Raw genomic sequence first — 23,088 nt, forward strand, 5'->3', positions numbered from 1 at the left:
AGGCAGACCTACTGAAATACACTGCTGAGGGGAGCAGCGGGCAAGAAAGGAGAGGTCTCAAAAAAAAAAAAAAAGGAAAGGAGAGGTCTTCTGCGCCATGTGGGTAGCTCCCTGGCTGGCTGGGGATCGAACTCCTGCTGCAGAGGCTGCGGATTGCTTCATAGTGCGGTGCTTAACTCCTTGTGCCACCAGGGAGGCCCGATAAACAAATCTTTAAAAAAACAAAACACAAAACTCGCCTATGTAAACTACCTGCATATTCTGGCCACACTTTCTTTCTTTTTTTTTTTTTTAATAGAGGCATGTTTTATTTATTTATTTATTTGTTTGTTCGTTTGTTTTGTTTATACAAGCACTGGGTACAGTCAGAAGCACGGGAGGGTGAGAGAATTCACCAGAGCCAGAGCGGGGAGCAGAGCAGGCAGAAGGACCGAAGTCCACTGCTGAGGGGAGCAGCGGGCGGCAGGAGAGGTCTGCGCGCCATGTGGGACCCTCCTCCGGTGGCCGGGGAGTAGCCGGGGATCGAACCGGCGCCGCAGATCTGGCCACACTTTCTTGGTCATCTTGTCACTTCAAACTGGTAACTCTGACTGCATGGTCAGTCCCAGGAAACCGGGGTGTGCTATGCCGGAGGATGGCCCCTGGGAGGTCAATCCTACTGTCTGGTACCTCACCTGGCGAAGCTCTCCAGATAGGACCAGGTAAGGAGCTGGCTGCAAGGAGCAGACGCCCTCAGGCCCCGCAGGAGGTGCGACCTTCCCCACCCGGAGGAGTCGGGCCTCTCTCTAGCTTGCCATCCTGGCGGGGCTGGCTTTCCTTTTTTTTTTTTTTTTAATATTTATTTATTTATACAAGAACTGGGGTACAAGCCAGATGTGTGGGAGGGTGAGAGGACTCACCAGAGACAGAGCAGGGAACAGAACAGGCAGATGGACCAAAATACATTGCTGAGGGGAGCAGCGGGCGTGGCAGGAGAGGTCTGCCGCGCCATGTGGGTATCTTGTCTGCTGGCTGGGATGGGATGTAACCCATGCTTCAGAGGCTGTGGACAGCTTCACAGTGTGGCGCTCAACCACCTGCGCCACCAGGGAGGCCCCGTGGCTCTCTAATTTTTTTTTTTTAAAGATTTATTTATTTATTTATTTATGCAAGCACTGGGTACAGTCAGAAGCGCAGGAGGGTGAGAGAATTCACCAGAGCCAGAGCGGGGAGCAGAGCAGGCAGAAGGACCGAAGTCCACTGCTGAGGGGAGCAGCGGGCGGCAGGGGAGGTCTGCGCGCCATGGGGGACCCTCCTCCGGTGGCCGGGGAGCAGCCGGGGATCGAACCGGCACTGCAGAGGCTGCGGGCAGCTTCGCAACCCAGCGCTCAACCGCTGCGCCACCGGGAAGGCCCTCTCTTATTTTTTAATAAACATGGAGTTGACCTACAATTCTGCTCTGAGATATATACCCCAACGCGCTAAGGACGGCCTCGCTGCACGTATGGGCCCGTGAGGCTGCGGGGCTGCTCCCGATAGCCAGAGGGTGCAAGTGCTGTCCTCCAGGGTGTGGACGAGGAAACACAATGAGGGTGTCCAGGCAGTGGGGTGCCATTAAGCCACAGTGGGGTGCCGTTAAGCCACGAAAAGGAACAAAGCGCAACACTGCACTGTGGAGGGCCTTGGAACGTGGTGCTGCGTGGAAGAGGCAAGACACAGCTCCGGTGCCTGAACCCCCTCGCATGAGATGTCCAGGATAGACCAGCCCTTCGCGACAGCAGCGTCACTACTGGCCACACTTGGGGCCGGGGGTGGGAGGGTGCTGGGACGCCGCCTCAGGCACAGGGGAGTTTCGTGGGTGACAGGAGGCCCTGGAACCGGGTAGAGGCGGCCGGACAGCACCTCCTGGGCACTCAGTCCTGACTTTGAAATGCTTTGAAATGGCCGATTTTATATCACATGAATTTTCCTCAATGAGTTATTTTGAAAAACTGAATACAAATGTCATCTCGAGTATCCCTCAGGAATAGTGACAGCCAGACACCCCGACCCCTCATCCCTACCTTCTCTACCCTCTGAGGTGACCCAGCCAGCACCCTGATTTCGGGGTTAATTACCCACTTGCATTTCCCCCGATGGTTTGTCCCGATGCTTGGGCTCTCGCGGGACAGACTGCTTGGCTCTCGTGCGCTCATTTCTGAGATTTGCATCCACGCCTCCTGCTTCCTGAGTCCGTGGGCAGCTTTTCAAGGCCACGTCCTGCTCTCGCTGCTGTGCGGAGCTGTCCTGGGGGTCTCTCCACACATGCCCTTGGGGTGCCAGGCCCTTTGTGCATACAGAAGTGGCCTCAGGCTGTTCCAGGACTTTACTTGCGAGTCCCAGGAGGTCTTCCAAGATGTCCATTGAATTTGTTTTTACCAAAGAACCGGTTTTTGGTGTCCCCGGTCCCGTGGTGGTGTTGGTGTTTGTGTGCGGCTCAAAACCTTTCCTTTGTCATCTGTCCCCACGCCCGCCGGGGACCACTGCTCGCCATGGGTGCTTGGTTTTGCAGGCTCCTGGGCCCGCAGTCTGCGGCTGGTGCCCGGCACCACAGTGGCCTGGGCTAACATCTGCAGCAACAGGTGGATTTAAACCTTCGTCCTTCTGCTTATTAGCCACTGCGAAGCGTCGGTTCTGGACCGTCCATGTTTCCGGGCGCTGATTCACGCGTGCGTGCAGGTGTCCTGAGCGGGAGGATGTGGTGCTTTGCCGGTCATGTCTTGTCCCAGAGCCAGGTCTGTGTTTTCTCCATTCTATTGGGGTTTTGGCAAGCACCGGCCAGGGTGGGGGGCTGCCGCTGACCGCGCACTGCGCCTGGGCCCGGCGAGCACACTTGTTACCAAGGACACCACAAACCGTGGATTTAAACAGTCTGGTCGCCGTCATGCACCCCTGATGGTGATGGCCGCTGCCACGCCCTGAGTGGTAGTGGTTGTGGATCCTGCGCGTGTGTGGGTGACGCTCGAGAACGCCTCTGTTCCCCGCTTTGTCCCCAGTGCTACAAACACACTTTGGGCAAAGTGGGCGCCCTAGAAACGGGGAAGGACAGGGCAAAGGAGAGAGGCGGGCAGCAGAGGGGGGCGCCTTTAAAGGCTCATGTGGCTTTTTATGGGGGTCTGGGGTCGGTGGCTGAGGCAGCAGCTGAGCACGGGAGGGAATGTTCTTCCCCAGAAGAGGCGGCTTCTCCCCACGCAGGCAAGGGGCTTGCGGTCAGGACCAGCCCTCGAGGGGGACGCTGAGGGCCAGCAGCGAGGGCAGGCTTTACCCACCTGCTTCTCCCCCACTTTCCTCCGTGCCCCCGTCTTTGTAGCAAGTGGGCGCGAGGGCGAGGGCGCTCCTTCTGCCCACGAGCGGGAGCCAGCCTCTAGCCCTCTGGGCTCCCGTCCCGTCCCTGACAGCATCAGCAGCGCCGTGGACGCAGGCACCTCGTCTTGCATCTCAGGAGCTCTCCCCAAGGGCTTCTGCTGCCTATCCAGGGAGGGAAGGGGCCTGGGCGAGGCGAGACTGTCTTTGGCCCGACACGTGTGGCCTAAGGGGGCCCCTGTGTCAACTCCAGGCTCCATGCTCACCCCAGGGGAGGATGTGCAGTGTGGCTGGCGGGGAGGCCTCTGCTGCAGAAGGGAGCTCTGCTGGGTGTTCTCTCCGTGGCCCCAGAGCAACCTCGAGCGGGAGGCACTCTCGTTCCTCTCTGATGAAGACATGGCCCCAAAGACATGGACTGATCTGCCCAATGTCACCCAGCACTCAGGGTCACGGCCGGGGCTCAAGGTCCAGAGCCGCCACTTCCCCACACAGCCCTGCGGACGCTGTTCTCAGCATGGTTCCCAGCAGGCAGGGCGGGTCGAGAGAGCCACCGCAGGCCTGGGCTTTGCTCCGGCAAGACTTGTGTGCCATCCTGCCAGATCCACACCTGGCAGGGCTGAGGGCTGGACAACCTCAGCCCGGGGCCACTGAGTGCTGGGACAGCTGCCCCTTCTACCTCCTCACTCCGCAGGCCACCCCAACATTGCAGGGCCTCATGGGCACGGACTAAAAGGTGACTGCACGTCTTGGGCCAAAGCTGACTTTTTCAGGGGCTTCCCTAGTGGTGCAGGGGTTAAGTCTCAGCACTATGAGGCTATCGGCAGCCACTGCAGCACGAGTTTGAATCTCGGCTAGGGCGCTGACAGACAGGGCATAGCAGACCTCTCCTGTCTCCCCACTGCTCCCCTCAGCAGTGGATTTCAGTAAATCCACCTACTCTGCTCCCCACTCTGTCTTTGGTGAATCCTCTCACCCCTGCACCTCTGGCCTGCACCCCAGCTCTTGTATGCATAAATAAATATAAATCCCTTTTTGAAAAAGCTGACTTTTTCAGATGCATGAGTTGAGGGAGGCAGAAGGCTCAGACGCATCTCAGGAGCAGTTACCATGAGGAAAAGGGCAGCATCACCCACATCTGTGCTGAGCCTTGAACCTGGCTCTGCTGTGTGACAGCTGCATGGGGACTGAGCTGGGTGAGCCAGCCTAGTCCTCACCCGTGGACAGCCAGTGACGCCCCAGCAGTCCTGTGGGAGCTTAAAGATTCAGCTCAGGTGCGGAGGCAGGTACACAGCCGGGGCTCAGCACCTGCGCTCGGACCTTGGGCAACAGAGCCCGGCTGCTGGGGCAAGTCTGGGGGGGCTCTGCGGGGAAGTCCGCTGAGGGGCTGTGTGAGGATGGGAGGAGTCGGGGAGGCCGGGCCGTCACCCTGGGCAGGACAATGCCAGGAACAAGGTCCTAAGATTCCTGCTGGCCTCTGAGAGGCCGAAGAGGCCGTGGGGCGAAGGTTATCAGGTAGCGGATTGAAGGAACAGCAGCTCCACGTGTGGGGACCCTGGTCCCGGTCTCACATTTCCCAGAATCTCCAGGCTCCTGCGGCCTACCTGGGGACACACCGGGCCCAGCCCCTCCTTTCTCCCTGCCTCCAGGCATGCTGATCCCAAGTGTGGTCCCCACATGGACTGCACTCAGTCTCTGTGACTTTCTTTCAGGGCTCGGCTCTATCCCATGCCCCCCAACCCCCCGCCCCCAGCACACACACAGTGGCTCCCAAGTCCCAGCAGCTGCCAACCACGTGGCAGGTGGATGTGCTGGGTGTGCTATGGCGCGGCAGTCAGGCTGAAGCAGGCCTTCCCCGTGCGGCAGCTCACAGGCCAGGGGGCCAGAGAGCTGACTAGTTGGCACGAAGGCGTGAGGCAGCTGAGCTGGCTGGGAAGCACTGGGGCGCAAGGGACAGAGGCCCAGCTGGCATGGCCCCAGCGAGTGGGCGCTGTTTCTCTCGCAGAAGTCAGAGAGCCAGTGCCGGACTCCCCTGCCACCAGGGCCCCAGCGTCTTCTGGCCGGTGCCGGGCTGGCTGCAGCAGAGCGCCCCATGTGCTAGGGGCGAGACGGGCCGGGGCATGGGAACACTGGGCCCACTCTGGCTCTGAGCTAAGTGGTTGAGCCTCTGTGGCCAAGTCGCCTCCTGTCTGCGGCCCCCGCTGTCCCACAGCAGTAGGGGCAGGACTGGACATCCACTGCTGACAGCTGGGTGGGCTCCTGGACCAGGAAGTCCATCTGCCTGAGAGCACACAGCTCGGCATCCTTAGTTCCCTCCACGTAAGGAGCCTGAGGAAACACCCAGTGTCACACGAAGCCGGGAAATGAGGACCGGGAAGACAGACAGAGGCAGCAAAGACCAGCCCGGGCCGTGCCCCGCCTCCTCTGGCCACAAATCTGCTGTGTGCTGGTTCCAGGGCCACGGAGGGCCCTCAGCTGGGACAGGCCTCTACTTTTTCTCCCCCTCACCCCCCATTCTGCTCTCATCCTCCTTCACCTGGCCTGCTCCCCCGCCCCCTCCTCTTCGGGCACGTAACAACACGAACGTTCCACCCTGTTCCGGCTCTGCAGAGTGTCATCTATGGTTATTTGACATAAAGTTCAAAGCGTTTCTTTCATTCTAGCCTTTCTGAAAACTGGAAGCATCTTGAGTTAAGGAGGGTCAGCTTCATTTCCAGCCTTTCGGCATCCATTCCCAGACATTATTCTGTGTGTGGCTTCCATGCGAAAAGCGTCTGGGCAGAACCTCATGTGCAGCTAATATGGAATGTTCTGAATCCTGTAAATGCTTCCTCTCAGCTCCTGCCGAAGGTCAAAACCCTTGGGTCTTCCTGTATTTTCCCAGCTAACCTAGTTGCCACTCCCATCACGAAGATGTGGACAGAGCGCCATGCTTCCCCCCTAGCCTCACCCCTCACCTCGCGCTCTCTTGACCCAAACCCCATGTGGCCCTCACTCTGTGCCCCGGCAGGCTGCTCTGCTCTGAATGCCGAGCCTCACCCTGCTAACACTGCGCGTGCTGGTACAGTCAGCATCCGTATCTTTCTCCCAGGAAGTCTCCCTGACCCACCCCCCAAGTCATGCTGAAGGTCCCTGCTGGGGCTCCCACAGTCTCAGTCTCACCCATATGCCCTGAACTCTATGAAGCACACATTCAGTGAATGAGAATTCAACCCCCTGGGTGTGGCCTAGGAGGGGAAGAGGATCCTGTTTTAAGCAAGGAGCGCCCTGGTGTGCTCTCCTGAGAGAGCGGGTGGAAGCCTCACTGCCTCGCTGTCCCCTGTGTTTTCATGGTGGGAGCATCTGTCCTCTCGGGGAGTGATTCTGGTGCTTCCACACCTATGTGCCTGAAGAGGCAGGGAATGTCCTAGACGTAGCAAGTCAGTTCACCTACTGGGGGCCGAAAGAGGGAAAAAAAAAAATAGAAAAGGGACGTTAAGCCATGACCCACTACAGGTCTTAGGGGCGGTGGAGGTTTTGGGACTTGGGTTCAGATCCCAGCTCTGGCGGCCGACGTGGGCACCTGGGTGAAGTCACGCTAACCTGTCCAGGCTTGGTTGGCATCACAAGGTGTGTCTGTCCATCTTTCAGGGTTACCCTGAGGCTTAAATGAGGTAACAAATGCAATGGGGTACAGATGTGCCCACCAGGCAGGCGCTCAGGAACAGCTCATGCTTCCCCAGGCCGTGCTGGGAACCCCGCCCCAAAGGGCTCCAGGCTGCGCGGCCGGGCTCCGCGCCCCACGGAGCTCGCGCCGGCAGCGCCCGGCCGGCGGGCAGCCCTCCCGCGGCCACGCCCGGGGCGCAGGCCCGACGCCGGCCGCTGGGGCATCTAGAGGCTGCTCCTGGGGTCCTCTGGGCTTGGCCGCCACGTCTTCATCGCGCCCCTCCTCCCGCAGAGCGCTCGGCCGGCGGCCCGGTCCAGCTCCCGCCGGGCCGCGAGCTCTCCCGGCAGGAAGTGCCCGCGGCCCGACCCACGCGGCAGACTCCGGCCCGGCGGAGGGGCCAGGCCGCCGCCCAGGGCGCCCCGCCGGCGGCTTCGGGGTGGCGCGCCCCGCGACGCCGGGAACCGCCGCCCACCGGCCGGGCCGCCCCTGCTCCGCCCCGGGCCCGCCCCCGGCCCGGGCCCCGCCCAGTCGCCCCTAGCAACAGCGGCCCGGCCGGCGGGCTCGCGCCGCGCTGATTGGCCGAGCTCGGAGGCGGCGCTGCCGTCACTTCCGGCCTCGGCAGGCAGCAGAGGAAGCCGAGGGGCGGCCATCTTGGGTCTGTGAGCTCCGAGGTGCCGGGAGCGGCGGCGGCGGCGGCGGCCCGGGGCCGAGGCTGAGGCGGGCAGCGAGCGGGAGGGAGAAGCGCAACCGGGCGCCGGCTCCGCCGCCCCCCCCATGGTCGGCGCCCGCCGCCCGCGGCGGCCTGTCTCGTCCTCCGCCTCCTCAGGGGCCGCCGGCGGCGCTGCGTGGAGGCCCGGCCGCTGAGAGCCGCCGCGCGAGCGGAGGCGAGGCCCGCGGGGCGCCCTGAGCGCGGGGAGCCCGCGGGGCCGCTCGGCGGCCGGGGGAGCATGAGCCCCGGGGCCCGCCGGGGCACGGCCCGGGCCCGGCCCGGCATCTAGACGGCCGCGGAGGCCGCCGGGCGCTCGAGGCCGCCGGCCGCTGTTTCCCCCGCGTCGCGCCGCCGCGAGTGGAGTAAGATGTCCACGCGGACGCCGCTGCCCACGGTCAACGAGCGCGACGCCGAGAACGTGAGTGGCCGGGCGGGGCGCGGGGGCGGCGGGCGCGGGGGCCCGGGCTCCGTGGGGGGCTCCGGGCCGCGCCGCCCGGTGGAGGAGCCGCGCGGCCCGACGGCGCCCGGGAGGGCCGGGCCGGCCGAGTGCGAGGCGCCCGCCCGCCGGCTCCCCGCCGGGCCGGCTCGCCGCGCCGCGCGCCCGCTGGCTGCGGGAGGGGCCCGGCCCTGCGCCCGGGAGCTGCGCGCGGGCCGGCGGCGTGCGGGAGGAGTGGCCGCTCGCGGGGCGCGCCGGGGGCCTTGGCGCTGTGGGTGCCCGGCGCCGCCCGGCCGGAGTCCCCGCCGTGGGCGGGTGGCGGCCCGGGGGCCTCGCCGCCCGTGGCCGGGAGCGCCGGAGCCGGTTGCTGGCGAGAGGGCCGCGCCCGGGAGCGCTTCCTGCGGGCCGTCCCGCGCCCTCGGCGGGCACCGCCGCGCGGCCCGAGCCGTCGAGCGCCGCTTGGTCTAAACCCTCCGGGGCCGCCGCCGGCCGGGCCACCGGGCGAGTCCCGCCCCGGAGACCGGGTCTGCGCCCGCCCGCCCGAGGCTGGACGCTCAGGACACGGGGTCCCCAGGGTCCCGAGGAGCCCGACCTGGGCCCCGGTCCTGCTCTGGTGGCTGCAGCCGGCGCCTCCCAGGCCGCATCCCGGGGAGCCCGAGCGGGCCTGGAGCATGAGGGCCCCCCCGGGTCTTCTCCTTGTTCGTCGGCGAAGTCACTGGGAGTTGCTGCACAGTCTGTGTTCTTGGAACTCGGCAGTGTTAGTCTTTAAAGCGCGCTGCCCGCGGAGCGCGCCTTCGTTCTCGCAGGATGTGAGTGAAGTGACAAGACCAGCTCGTGGCGAGGCCCTGCACCCATTTCAGCAGCTCCTGTCCTGGTGTGTCCGCGCAGTTGTGTGTGTCCCGGGGTGCCGGCCGCGCGCCCGGTGGGGGTGACGGTGCAGCCCGAGTGGGCAGCGCTTCTGGTGACCCCTCTTAAGAGACCACCATCACGCCAAAACCTTTCCTTTACTCAGAAAAGCCCCCGAGGCCCTCACAGTTAACCCGCCCCCAGTCCTGTGTTATCTCTAGCTTTACATTTTCTAGAATGTTATAAACGGGAATCACTTTCACTTAGCATAACTCTTTTGAGGTTAACAGATGTATTTGTCTGTCTCAGTTGAATCCTTCTGATCGCTGAGTAGTTTGGCTGTACCAGTTTTTAAAAATCCATTCACCCAGTTAATAGGCATTTTAGCTATTATGGCTGTTAATATCTTTGTCTATTTTTGAGATTTTCCATTTGGCTCGCTGTAGAAGTCTTATTTAAATTATAAGTAATCATACGTGCTTGTCATTTATAGGTGAAGAATAATAAAACGCAGATAATTTGCAGAAAGGCTGTATTCATCCTGATAAACTACTCTGTTTTCATTTGTGATTTCCAAATACAAATATCCCCTTTAGCTGATCGGTACATGAAAGATAGTAATCAAATAATTTTTTTATTTTTTTTTTATTTTTATTTGTTTATTTATTTATTTTTTTTTATAGAGGCATGTTATTTATTTATTTGTTTGTTTGTTTGTTTTGTTTATACATGCACTGGGTACAGTCAGAAGCGCGGGAGGGTGAGAGAATTCACCAGAGCCAGAGCGGGGTGCAGAGCAGGCAGAAGGACCGAAGTACACTGCTGAGGGGAGCAGCGGGCGGCAGGAGAGGTCTGCGCGCCATGTGGGACCCTCCTCCGGTGGCCGGGGAGCAGCCGGGGATCGAACCGGCACCGCAGAGGCCGCGGGCAGCTTCGCAACCCAGCGCTCAACTGCTGCGCCACCGGGGAGGCCCAATAATCAAATAATTTTGTAACTCAGAAAGTGTGGTCAGACAGTCTGACCTGATGAGGATGCTGAGGCTCAGAGAAGTGACGGGTCCAACCTGGTCCCTCCACTTTTTTATTTTTTAAAGATTTAGTTATTTATGCATAAAAGAACTGGGGTACAGGCCAGAGGTGTGGGGGGTGAGCAGATTCACCAGAGACAGTGGGGAACAGAACAGGCAGACTGACAAAATGCACCGCTGAGGGGAGCAGCAGGGAGACAGGAGAGGTCTGCTGCACCATGTGGGTAGCTCCCTGGCCAGGCAGCAAACTCATGCTGCAGTGGCTGCAGATAGCTTCATAGGTTGCGTCTTAACCCCCTGCACCACCAGGGAGGCCCCCCACCTTTTTTAAAAGATTTATTTATGCATATAAGAGCTGGGGTACAGGACAAAGGTGTGGAGGGTGAGCGGATTCACCAGAGACAGAGTGGGGAACAGAACAGGCAGATCCACTGAAATCCACTGCTGAGGAGAGCAGCGGGCGAGTCAGAAGAGGTCTGCAACGCCATGGGGGTAGCTCCCTGACCAGGGATCAAACTCATGCTGCAGTGGCTGCAGATAGCTTCATAGGTTGCGTCTTAACCCCCTGCACCACCAGGGAGGCCCCCCAAAGCTGCTTTTTAAAAAAAAAAAAAAAAAGTAAAAATCAAAATTTCTTATCAGCTATCCAGTGTTCAAATTTCCTCATTTGTCTACTTTTATAAGTCTTTGTTCAAATGAAAATACAGCTTGGGTCCATGTAGCTGGTTAACATGAAATAAAATGTTTTTTAAAGATTACAAAAAGTCTGCAATTTATGTTCTACAGTTTATATAAAGCTGTGAATAAATTCTTTTTGTATACCATAAAAGCCATGGAAATGAATGTTTCACTTAATTCCAAAGCATATGTGTATCATACTTTGTAAGCTTGGGTTACTTGTCAGTGTACTGGAGGACCCAGAGCTTTGCCAGTTATTTAATATTTTCCTGGTGTGTGTTCGCCGTGCACTTAATTTTTTTTTTTTAAGATTTATTTATTTACGCATACAAGAGCTGGGAGTACAGGACAGAAATGTGGGGGATGAGAGAAGTTACCAGAGACAGAGTGGGGAACAGAACAGGCAGACTGACTGAAATACACTGCTGAGGGGAGCAGTGGTGAGTTAGGAAAGGTCTGCTGCGCCATGTGGGTATCCCCCTGGCCGGGGATCGAACTCGTGCTGCAGTGGCTGGGGGCAGCTTCATGGGTTGCATCTCAACCCCTTGTGCCACCAGGGAGGCCCTCGTCATCTGTTTTATGAGATTGTTATTAACCTATTCAGATATGACCCGGTGTGTGTCGTGACATTTCACATGGTGCTTTAGAGGGTAAACTCAGAAGCCATTTTACTCCGACCTCAGGGCTTCCCCATCCCTGCAGAACAAAGCACCTGAGCTCTGTGAAACTGGTTTCTAAACTCCCCATCTGGAGCAAACAGTAGAATCAAGTGGAGCCCTTATGGACGTGCAGATTGCTGGGTCACGCCCCTAGGCTTTGAGCCTTGGTTGGGGGCCCTGTAGTTGGCATGTAACAAGCTCCTAGGGAACGTTGCCCCCAGGGGCCACACTTCAAGAATGGGTGTCTTTGTGTTCAGGAGAGGCTTTCCACCCAAATTGTATTCCTTCACATTGTACTGGGACTGTAGAGAGATTTCCAGCAGAAAATAATGCTGAGATTCTGTGCCTTTTAAAAACTGATTCTTTATAAGAAAGCGTGGTTAGGCATAATAAAGATAGTTACATTGCTAAGCGTTACTCCATATCAGACAGTAGTACTAAGTACTTACTGTAATAGCCCATTTAAAATATATGATTTCATTTAATTTTTTTTAAGATTTATTTATTTATGCATACAAGAGCTGGGGTATAGGCCAGAGATGGGGGGTGGTGAGAGGATTCACCAGAGACAGAGTGGGGAGCAGAACAGGCAGATCCACTGAAATACACTGCTGAGGGGAGCAGCGGGAAGACAGGAGAGGTCTGCCTCGCCATGTGGGTTTCTTACCTGGCCGGCTGGGGATCGAACTCGTGCTGCAGAGGCTGCAGATTGCTTCATAGTGCGGTGCTTAACCCCTTTCGCCGCCAGGGAGGCCCTACCTGGCTTTTTTTTTTTTTTAAGATTTATTTATTTATTTTTATTTTATACAAGCGCTGGGTACAGTCAGAAGCGCGGGAGGGTGAGAGAATTCAACAGAGCCAGAGCAGAGAGCAGAGCAGGCAGAAGGACCGAAGTACACTGCTGAGGGGAGCAGCGGGCGGCAGGAGAGGTCTGCGCGCCATGCGGGACCCTCCTCCGGTGGCCGGGGAGCAGCTGGGGATCGAACTGGTGCTGCAGAGGCTGCGGGCAGCTTTGCAACCCAGCGGTCAACCGCTGCACCACTGGGGAGGCCCCCTGCTTCGCTTTTTTAAGGCACAGCTTGAATGAAGGTTTGTGGGCCTTTTTGAGAAAATTCATCGCTGAAGAATTATTTTTAGCTGGGTCAAAGTGTTAGGGAAAAGATCTTATAGTTTTCAATTTGGGGATTGTTTTTCTGTATGTAAATTAGGCGAAAGTGGAAATTTGCAGTCAGTAGATAATATTGCCCTTATTATGTAGCACACGATTATTTATACTTTAACTACTTGTGACTTACACACAGTTTAATATAAACTGATAATACCTGTTACTTCGGAGAGGATTGCTCTGAATTCTAAGATACAGCCAGGTTTTACCCCTGGGATTGTTTCCAAGTTGGAAGTAACAGCGAGTGTCCCCTAATGATCACCGTTGGGAGGATGAGAGCAGAAATTCACCTGTCTCTTGTCCATTTTAAACTTTCAGATTAAACCTGAAGGAGAAAACAAGTCTCTTTCCTGGGAATCTCCCAGCTTTAATGTCATCTGAGACAAGTATGTAAAGAATGTGCTTGGGTTAGTCTGGAAGCAGTAATAAGGGGTTTACGCAGACCCGTGTGCACCTGCCTGTACAGAATGATTGAGAGGGCAGAAGTGGGCCCTGGAAGAAAGGGGCTTTTTTTTGGGGGGGGGGCAGGGCAGGGAGGCGGCAGGGAGGTCCAACGCTTTCCTTCAGCCTAGAGTGCGCTCTGAACTCCCCTACCTAAAGTGTCACATAACTGTATGGAGACTGGGTAAGGCATTGCATCTGTGGGTGACATGGGATCTTGGTGTTCAGAGTTGAAGCTTGAACGCAGTGATGTTGCTTTGTGGAGGCTCAAAAGCAGCAGTTGTGGTGTTTGTATTATGGACATTTTACATGAACATCTGTATTGATAGATTCAGTAGGAAATTTGAATAAATTGAATGCAAGGTTTTTATTCCAGAATTTTATATAACCTCATTCTTTATGCAGTCAATGCCTTTTTGACTTCATTGACTACGATAGCAGATTCTTTTTTTTTTTTAAGATTTATTTATTTATACAAGAACCGAGGTACAGGCCAGATGTGTGGGAGGGTGAGAGGACTCACCAGAGACAGTGGGGAACAGAACAGGCAGACAGACTGAAATACACTGCTGAGGGGAGCAGCGGGGAGACAGGAGAGGTCTGCTGCGCCATATCTCCCCCAGCAGGCCGGGATTGAACCAGCGCCGCACAGGCTGCGGACAGCTTCACGGTGCTGCGCTCAACCACCTGCGCCACCAGGGAGGCCTGGATAGCAGATTCTAGAATGCGAATCCTGGAGAGGAACAGACCTAAACTCATGCCTAACTCACCCTTTTTATAGCTCTTTATCCAGAAGAATCATGTCAACAGAGGCTAGCACCTTTTGTTGTTGAGTTGATCACATTCTTTTTCCATGCGCTCTCTGCCTCGCCTTATCTTCCTAGCCCTGCCCGCTGTAGGCCCAGGAGTAGCTGTTAACTTTACTAGTGAATTGAACTAAAGGAGCTTATGTTGCCTCGTCTTAGAGGAGGCCGGCATCTGTATCGTAACACACACTGAAGACACTTAGTGGTGAGGCGCTTCCCCCATGGTGTGGTCATGTGTTGAATTTCTTTTTCCATTTTGTACTAGTTGAGTTCAGGTCCTTAACATTTACTTCCTGTTTACTGTACAGTTATCGCTGCGAGACATGGAGCCCCACAACTTGGTGGTATAAAATAGCCATCATTTTATGCTGTTCATAGATTGTAAGGATTTGATAGGGATGACTTATCTCTGCTCCACTATGTCTGAGACCTCAATCTGGGGGGGGCTCTCGAAGATTGGGGAGGTTGAACACCTGGGTCGGGAGATCCACATCCTGATTGCTAATTCACTCCACTTATCTGGCGCCTTGGCAGGTATGGTTAGGAGCCTGGGCTCTGCTGGGACTCTTGGCTCTAGCTGCAGCACAGGCTACACAGGCCTGGAGGCCTCAGTGTGATTGGACTTCTTCCGAGGTGGCTTCATATTTCAGCAAACAAGACAGAAGCTCCCTGCCTTGATGACCTCGCTCAGAAGTCCCTCAGTCGTTCTGCCATTTTTCTCTTGGTTAGAGCAGTCACGGGCACCCTGTCACAGGCACGAGAGGCATGCACCTTCCTTATAAGTAGGCTGTGTCAAAGACTTTGGGGTTATGGTCTGAAACCCCTGTAATAGTAACCTTTGGGGGTTATCATTGAACTTAGCGTTTTGCATGACCTTGGACAAGTTGTTTGGCTTCTTTGGGCCCTGTGTGCCTCGTCTGTGAAATAGGATCGAGCTTCCTGTGTAAAACTGCACGGGACTGCTGTGAGGAGGAAACCTGCCCTGTTCTGGCTTCCCTTGCGTCTGTCCTTCTGTTCTGCCTCTCCTCCTGCACTCGGCTCATGCCCGGGTGTCTGTCCTCTTGCTGTTAGGCCGCAGTGTCGACACTGGGAACTCTTCTTCCAGACACCCCCATGACTAACGCTCACCTCCTCCTCTTTTTAAATGTCACCTGAGTGAGGCTGGCTCTGACCACCTGTGACCCTGCCAGTCTCTCTGGATCCGATCTTCCATTGCATTTCTTACCTCCTAACGTTACTATAGAATTGATACGCTTTTTGCGTCTTGTTGATTTCTACTGGTGTGTTTTGAAAGTACCGTGGGAACAGAAATACTTATTTTGTTCACTAATATTAGACCAGCTGACTGGAACGTGCTGGTCCTCTGCTACTGGTGACCAGTAAGTTTCGGTTGACTCAGTGACCAAGTGAGGGACTATGGATGAAGCACTTAAAGCGGTGCCCGACACAGCGGTGCGTGCGTCAGTGCTGGTCCTCAGTAAAGTTAATGGTCTCTGGTACTGGGCTTCTCAGCTCTCCTCGTTTATTCCAGTGACATCACTTCTTTAAAACCTCAGACTGCCTTTTTTTTTTTTTTTTTTTAAGATTTATTTGTTTATGCATCCAAGAACTGGGGTACAGACCAGAGGTGCGGGGGGTGAGAGGACTCCCCAGAGACAGAGTGGGGAGCAGAACAGGCGGATCCACTGAAACCCACTGCTGAGGGGAGCAGCGGAGAGACGGGAGAGGTCTGCTGCGCCCTGTGGGTCAGCTCCCTGGCCGGGGATTGAACTCAGGCCACAGTGGCTGGCGATAGTGTGATAACTAGAGGCTTAACCCCTGCGCCACCAGGGAGGCCCCTCAGACTGCTTTCTTAAAGGGAGGCTTGTTGGAAAGAGTACAAGGGCTTGGAAGTGAGAAATAAAGACAGGAGCCTAAGGCTGTGGTTGAGGGAGACATTTCTGAGGTAGAGTCATGTGGAACAAGGTAGAAGTGACACAGCATTAAAGAGCAATTGGGATTTAATGTTACAGACTTGCATTTGGAACCGGCCTTCAAATAACTTAATCCTGGACAGATTTCTCTCTTGTCCGTCATCCACTTAGTTGATGGCCAGGAGGGGATAACATCATCTGTGCAGGGGTGCTTGCGAGGAGAGAGAGGAGCACCTGTGCAGCGCTGACCCAGCCACGCTGTGTGATGGGGCGTTGTGAGCACCGACCCCTCTCAGCGTAGTGTTAGTCTAAAAAACTAGGTGACTGCAGACGCAGGTTTGTGTTCAGTGTCCTTGACCTACCCCGCTTGTTTTCTTACTTCTGACGGCTCACCTGTGTGGACGTAACGCTCTAGCCAGACAGTTCTGTGCAGCTGTTGGTTCGCCTGACAGTTTCACACTTGCTGGTCGCCAAGTCCTGGGTGCCGAGGATACAGAGATGAGACAGTTTTTGCCCACAAGGAACTGACCGTCAAGGCCTTTGTTGTAAAAATTAAGGTAAGGGTTAGGGATGGAAGGAGACAGAGAGTTGAAAGGGACCCCCCCATTCGAGAGCTTAAAGATAGGAAATTGCTGGGCCTCCCTGGTGGCGTAGGGGTTCCGTCTCACACTATCAAGCTGTCGCCAGCCACTGCACCACCCCCGGCCAGGGAGCTGCCCACAGGGCGCAGGGCGCAGCAGACTCCTCCTGCTCCCTGCTGCTCCCCTCAGCAGTGCGTTTCAGTGGATCTGCCTATTCAGCTCCCCACTCTGTCTCTGGAGAGTCCTCTCACCCCCCGCACCTCTGGCCTGTACCCCAACTCTTGTATATATAAATAAATATTCAAAAAAATTTGCTAGCACTCATGTCAGGCAGCTAAAGCCATCTCCCCCCTTCCCCCCGCCCTGCCCCCCACATTAGTGGCACGTGGAGTGAGTGTGTAAACCAGTGGGACTGCCTGCATGTGACGTGAGGTCTCGCCTCCTTCCCCCTTGTGCCGTGTGGGTTGCTCCCTTGCCGGCTGGGGATTGAACTGGTGCTGCAGAGGCTGCTGACTGGTTCACAGGTTGTGTCTTAACCCTTGCACCGCCAGAGAGGCCCATAAATGGTTATCTTTAAAATTTTGTGATAAATTGTTACCTTGCCAAGCTCTCCTGGGCTCCAGTGGTACTTCTGATGCTGATGTTTGCAGGTAAATCGTATCACCAGCAAATAGTGAGTTTTATCTCTTTCCTTCTGATACTCATAACTTCTTAAAGTACTAGCTATGACCCCCAGTATTACGTTAAATATTGGTAATGATATAGGTATCTTTGTCTTTTATTTTTTTTTAAGATTTATTTATTTATTTATACAAGCACTGGGTACAGTCAGAAGCGCGGGAGGGTGAGAGGATTCACCAGAGCCAGAGTGGGGAGCAGAACAGGCAGGCCGACGAAATACACTGCTGAGGGGAGCAGTGGGCGGCAGGAGAGGTCTGCGTGCCATGTGGGACCCTCGCCAGGGATAGGACCGGCGCTGCAGAGGCTGCGGGCAGCTTCGCAGCCCAGCGCTCAACCGCTGCGCCACCAGGAGAGGCCCATCTTTGTCTTGTTTTTGATCTTAAAAAGATTCTAAAGTTTCTCGGTTTAGTATAACATTTGTTAAAGGTTTTTTAGTCTATGACTTATCAAATTAAGTTCAGTTCCTAGTTTGCTAAGACTTTTTAAAATCAGAGGGTGTTCCGTCTTACCAAATATTTTTTTCTGCAGTCTATGAAATGTCCACCTGTTTTCAAAATGAAATTTAACTTTGTGAACTCTCTGACGTACAGGACAGCACCTTTATTATCACATTTTGGCTCTCAATATTTTGCATTTGAAAAACCTGCCCAGGTGTTACCCGCTTGTTAAAGGGAGGTGGCTTGTTATTTTAAGGGTTAGAGAGGATGTGTGAGCAGGTCTGTGTGTTACAGAGAAACTTCAGGAAGAGTCAAATTGTTTTAAACTTTTAAACCTGACTTCTTAAGTAGGCTTCTTAAATTTCAAGTTGGTGCTTTACTGAATATATAGAAGGGCAGACCTGAACCATTTATTATGTTGAAAATTAAGAAAAATTCTGGTGTATGTGTGTTGGAAGGTATGAAAAGTTGTATCATCTGATTATACAATGATTTATGTTTTGTGTTTTTTTTATATATATATGTATTTAAAGAGCAGGTTTATTAGGGAAAGGGACAGAAGAGTAAGACACTTGCATAGACACCAGCGGGCAGGAAGAGCTGCCCCAAAAGGGACAGGTTTGCTGAGAGAGGCTGGCGTGGTTGCAGGTGGGCGGCCTTGAGGAGAGCTGCCCTGTTGAGGGAGGTCAGTGAAGAGAAGTCCCGGCATGATACAGGTCATGGGCATCCAGAAAGCTGCTGCCCTGCAGAGGGAGAGAGTTGGTAAAAAGAGGCACCTGCATAGTTGCAGGTGGGCAGACGGAGTGCTGCATATTTTCTGTGATTTTTTTTTTTTAAATTTTTGATTTATTTATTTATTTATACAAGCACTGGGTATGGTCAGAAGCGCAGGAGGGCGAGAGAATTCACCAGAGCCAGAGCGGGGAGCAGAACAGGCAGAAGGACCGAAGCACACTGCTGAGGGGAGCAGCGGGCGGCAGGAGAGGTCTGCGCGCCAGGTGGGACCCTCCTCCGGTGGCCGGGGAGCAGCCGGGGATCGAACCTGCGCTGCAGAGGCTGAGGGCAGCTTCTCAACCCAGTGCTCAACTGCTGCGCCACCAGGGAGGCCCATATTTTCTGTGAAAGTTTCCCATGAGTGACCTCGACCAGGAATAACCAGCTATTCCAGCAGCAGAGTGCGTTCATTTGAAAACTTCTGAAGAGGGTGTGGGTCGGAGCTTGTGCGGATGGCAAGCCCTGTGGGCTCCTGCCAGCACTCAGGCTCATGTCCTCGGGACAAGCCCCAGAGTGCCTGCCTGGGCCCTGGCTGCTGCTAAGCCTCGTTTAGGGTCCATCCTCAGAGTTAAAGAGAGGTTTGAAAATGAGGGCCTCCCCAGTGGTGCCATGGGTTGAGCACAGCTCTGTGAAGCTGTCTGCAGCCTCTGCAGCGTGGGTTCCATTCCCAGCTATCCGGTGAGATACCCACATGGCATGGCAGACGCCTCCTGCTTCTCCCGCTGCTCCCCTCAGCAGTGTATTTAGTTAGCCTGCCTGTTCTGCTCCCCGCTCTGTTTCTGGTGAATGCTCTCACCCTCCTGTGCCTCTGGCCTGTACCCCAGCTCGTGTATAAAAATAAATCTTTTTTAAAAATTTGAAAATGAACCTGAATGAATTTAATAGCTTCCAGTTTGCCAGCAGTGGTGCACACACTTCGCCTCAGGGCGGATGAGATGGTGTCAGCTCAGTTCCATGGAGGGGAGGGTCAGGGCTCCTTTAGTTTTCAAGAGTTAAATCCAACAGCTTCGAGAAACTGTTCTGTGTTTGGGCCACCACAGATTGTCACCAAGTGGCTACCTAAGCATGACTGTTTCTTTGTCCATAGATTGATTGTTGGCTCCTTAGGAAGGAAAAATTATATGCATGGCATTATTGGCTGACAGTACAAGAAATCAGAATGGTTAAAATATTTAGTATCAGGATTGAGTGCTATGACACAGAATAAATTTTTTCTTTAGAGTTGCTGATGGATGCATGGGTAAAATAAAGGGCCAGTAGAAGCAAAAAGCAATTTAACTTGCTTCTATTTTGAGAGACTTATTTTGGTGTTAAGTTCATTACATTTCATTATAAGAAAGCATTAAATACACTAGGTTTAACTCTCCTGGAATTTGACAAATATCAGGTGTTTTAGACCGTTATGTGAGTTTATAATCTAATAGGGAAATACAGGGTTCTTTCTGCTTTGTGTTATGCTTGCATGAGTGCATGTTCGGTCAGGCTGGGTTAGCTGCAGGGGTTAACCAGCATCGCCTCGGTCTAGGTTTGGCCAGTAAAACCCTTGTTCATGAAGTCAGCGTGAGGACTCATTGGCTCCATGAGGGCTGAGCTCCCTGGCCAGGCGGGGGTCTTGTGTCCTCTGTCTTAGGACAGCACTCAGGGTTCAAGAGGAAGGAAGGTGGCCGTGTGAAGGCCTGCTGTTCCAGGCTTCAGCGTAGGCATGACCTGTCACTTGCGCTTGAATCTCACCTGCCAGATTAGGCAAGGACTGTGCCTGGCCTCCGGGAGGAGACTGAGTCTCTGTGAAGTTAGCGTTCTCTCCCAGGAACTCAGAAGCAAGAGCCATTATGGTGGGGAATAGTATGGTTTAGAACAAAGGAGCAAATAGAAACCTAGTTGCACACTACCTCAAAAATTCTGATGGGATGCAGGGAGAGTCCTGGAAAGCTTCATCAAGATAGTGACAGATGCTGGGGAGGCAAGGACACCACTCTGAGAGGGTCGGTCATGCTTGGAGAGTGCTGGGCCTGTATGAGGAGAAGAGGCGTGGGTTAGACCAGAGAGGACCTTAGCTCTGTTATCGTTCATCCAGCAAGAAGATACTGCCCAGCTCTGTTGCGGCGTCGCTCCAGGTTCTGGGACCGGGTGACACAGAACAAAGCCAGCAGAACACTCTGTCGCCGAGGAGTTGGTGTTTTGTTGTGAGTAGATTGGGAAGAGAGCAGAAGGATGAGCTCTGTATGTGTATGAATCGTAGGGTTGCTCCGGTATTTCTTTACTTGTGGTAGAAGGAAAAGTATTGTCTCTGTAACTCCGCCTGGCGCTAGAAAAATTCATTTATGAAAAGCTGAATTTAGAAAACATGTAAATTAGAAAATGTATATTTACCTTACATAAGCCTTTTTATCTAAAATTCTGACCAGTAGTATAATTCTATTTTTTAAAAAGATTTATTTATTTATTTACGCAAGCACTGGGTACAGTCTGAAGCGCGGGAGGGTGAGAGGATTCACCAGAGCCAGAGCAGGGAACAGAACAGGCAGGAGGACCGAAGCACACTGCTGGGGGGAGCAGCGGGTGGCAGGAGAGGTCTGCACGCCATGTGGGACCCTCGCCCGGTGGCCGGGGATGGAACCAGCGCTGCAGATGTTGCGGGCAGCTTCGCAGCCCAGCACTCAACTGCTGCGCCACCCGGGGAGGCCCAGTAGTATAATTCTAAAGACTACATTTTCATGGAGTAAATAGTAAAGTCACTTGACACACACCCCATGGGGACAGGGGCTTTGTTTTGTACACTGCTGTGTTTCCAATGCACAATGTATGCGTGTGAATACAATCTATGTAACCCCTAGGTAAATATTTGAATGAATGAATAGAGGAAATTAAAAATTATTCTCCATAATTTCACCACCTGACCACTATAATTTTAGTATCGTTCATTTTAGTCATTCTATCAATGAAATACCTGATACATACCAACTACTGTTTTGGGATCTGAGCAACAGTAAGCCACCATCCCTGTTTTCATGAACCTTTAGCTTGGAATAAGCATGTAACAAAAACAGTTCTTTTTCTTGGTGGTCTCCAGAGCCTTTATTCTGTCCTGGGAGGGAGGGGAGGGGGTGCCGTCATCCAGTGGGTGCAGGCGCTACGTGTACCACATGAAGCCGTAGGTGGCGTTGACAGTCTCATCGTTGGGGCGCATCCTGTATGGCTCACCCATTATGGGAGCGACCCACCACATTGTGTGGAACGTGGACTCGCCCACCTTCCAGTCAGGCACATCCTTTATGACGACGGCCTCCTCCTCCAGGTTCTCCGCGGCATCTGCTGGGCCCTCCGATCCTTCTCCGCCTGGAACAGTGGCATCAGCGCAATTTGGGCCCCAAAGTCCTCAATCTGCAGGCGCCTGCGTTCCCGGTTCCACTTCACCGTGCTCCAGTACCCGACGAGCAAGGTCCTGCTGCCCACAGCAAACATGCTGTGTAGCCCACTAGCCCCCGAAGGGGAAGCTTCTGCTTGTAGTCGATGGGGCCGTAGACCCTGGGCGGGGGCATGTCCTGCTTCACCTTTGGCACCGCCGTGTTTGTAGGACCTTGCATCCCCCCCTTTTTAAAAAGATTTATTTATTTATGCATACAAGAGCTGGGGTACAGGCCAAAGATGCGGGGGTGGGGGTGAGAGGATTCCCCAGAGACAGAGTGGGGAACAAAACATCCAGATCGACCGAAGTACACTGCTGAGGGGAGCAGCGGGCGAAACAGGAGCGGTCTGTACCATGTGGACGGGTCCCTGGCTGGGGATCGAACTCATGCTACAGAGGCTGCGGATTGCCTCATAGTGCGGTGCTTTACCCTTTGCACCACCAGGGAGGCCCCACAGAAATAGTTCTTTAACAAACCTTTTCCCTTTGCACAGTGGGAGCAGCAGCTCTCCTGCCCCATGACTGCAGGTGCCTCTCTTTTCCTTAATAGCCCTGTCCTTTTGGAGGTGACCGACAGACAGCCCCATACGCCTTTGTTTTATTTTGATTTTTTGTTTGTTTCCCATATGCCTTTAAATGACGCCTCGCAGCTCTGCACACTTGCGTTCCGCACGGCCTCGTTCTCTGCGCCACAGCCTCCGCTTCGTGACTCTGTTGTTTCAGTCTTTGATCAAGTCCTCATTTATAGGCAGTTTTCTTAATGTTCTAATTTAAGACAGTGTTGCTTAGGTTTGTAACTAGTTCATAAAAGTCTGTTTAACGCCCATGGACATTCACAATAAAAAGAAACCGCAGGTATTTGAACAAAACAAAAGATGTCCTGCCCCAGAACCTGGCTCACGAGGGGGAGTTGTTGGTGTGGGAGAGTCAGAACAGTGGGTGAGTGAAGGCAGGAATTCAGAAGAGGCCACCTTTTGAGGCTTGGGGGTGGCTGGCACAAGTAAGCCTTCCTTTAAAATACTTGTTTCCTGTCCTTTGCATGGGCGTGTGGCAAAGTAGCATCTCAGGTTTCCCAGCTGGAATCAGCCTTCCTGTGACCTGTGATAGAGAGAGGCCAGCAAGAGAAGGCCAAGAAGAGTGAGGGGCCAGAGTGAGTTTTGTGAGCGCCAAGACCTCTGGAGGGGAGTCGGCAGCCCCGGCGGTGCGTGAGCTCTGGGGAGGAGGCTGCGGCGGGCGCCGGGAGCTTGTCCACGACCTGTCATGTACACAGAGCGGTGCAAGCAGAGCAGGCCTCTGGTCCCTCCGTGGGCAGAGGCGCACGTGCTGTGCTGACCGCACAGGGACAGGGCCCGTGGGGCACTTTGTTCATCTAGTCAGCCGCAGTTGGTCAAGGACCAGAGCCTGCTGTTTATTGAATACCTTGTTTTGAGTAATTGTTGGCAGCGCAGTGTAGAGAGAAATTGTGGATCCAGCTTCTCTTGGATTTTGCACTCAGTAGCAATGTGGCCGTGAACACATCACGGAAGTCCCCTCATCTGGTGACTCATGACAGTCACTGTCCTGC

At 54.4% G+C, this 23,088-nt stretch overlaps 1 protein-coding gene and 1 pseudogene across 6 annotated transcripts in view; one reads left to right on the forward strand and one right to left on the reverse strand.

Annotated features, from left to right (window-relative positions):
* Window positions 1-7,981: 7,981 nt before the first annotated feature.
* The window catches only part of MARK3 (microtubule affinity regulating kinase 3), a 78,134-nt gene continuing 63,027 nt past the window's right edge, over window positions 7,982-23,088 (forward strand). For all 6 annotated transcript variants that reach the window (XM_037504064.2, XM_037504065.2, XM_037504067.2 and 3 more), the window contains exon 1: window positions 7,982-8,091. In XM_037504064.2, coding sequence (XP_037359961.1) covers window positions 8,041-8,091 — 51 coding nt within the window. In that variant the 5' untranslated portion in view covers window positions 7,982-8,040. The remainder of the gene's footprint in view (window positions 8,092-23,088) is intronic.
* LOC119239523 (NADH dehydrogenase [ubiquinone] 1 alpha subcomplex subunit 13-like) lies at window positions 21,238-21,702 on the reverse strand (annotated as a pseudogene).

This window comes from Talpa occidentalis, unplaced genomic scaffold (assembly GCF_014898055.3).
Source record: "Talpa occidentalis isolate TD23 unplaced genomic scaffold, MPIMG_talOcc4v2.1 talOcc4.11, whole genome shotgun sequence".
NCBI lineage: Eukaryota > Metazoa > Chordata > Mammalia > Eulipotyphla > Talpidae > Talpa > Talpa occidentalis.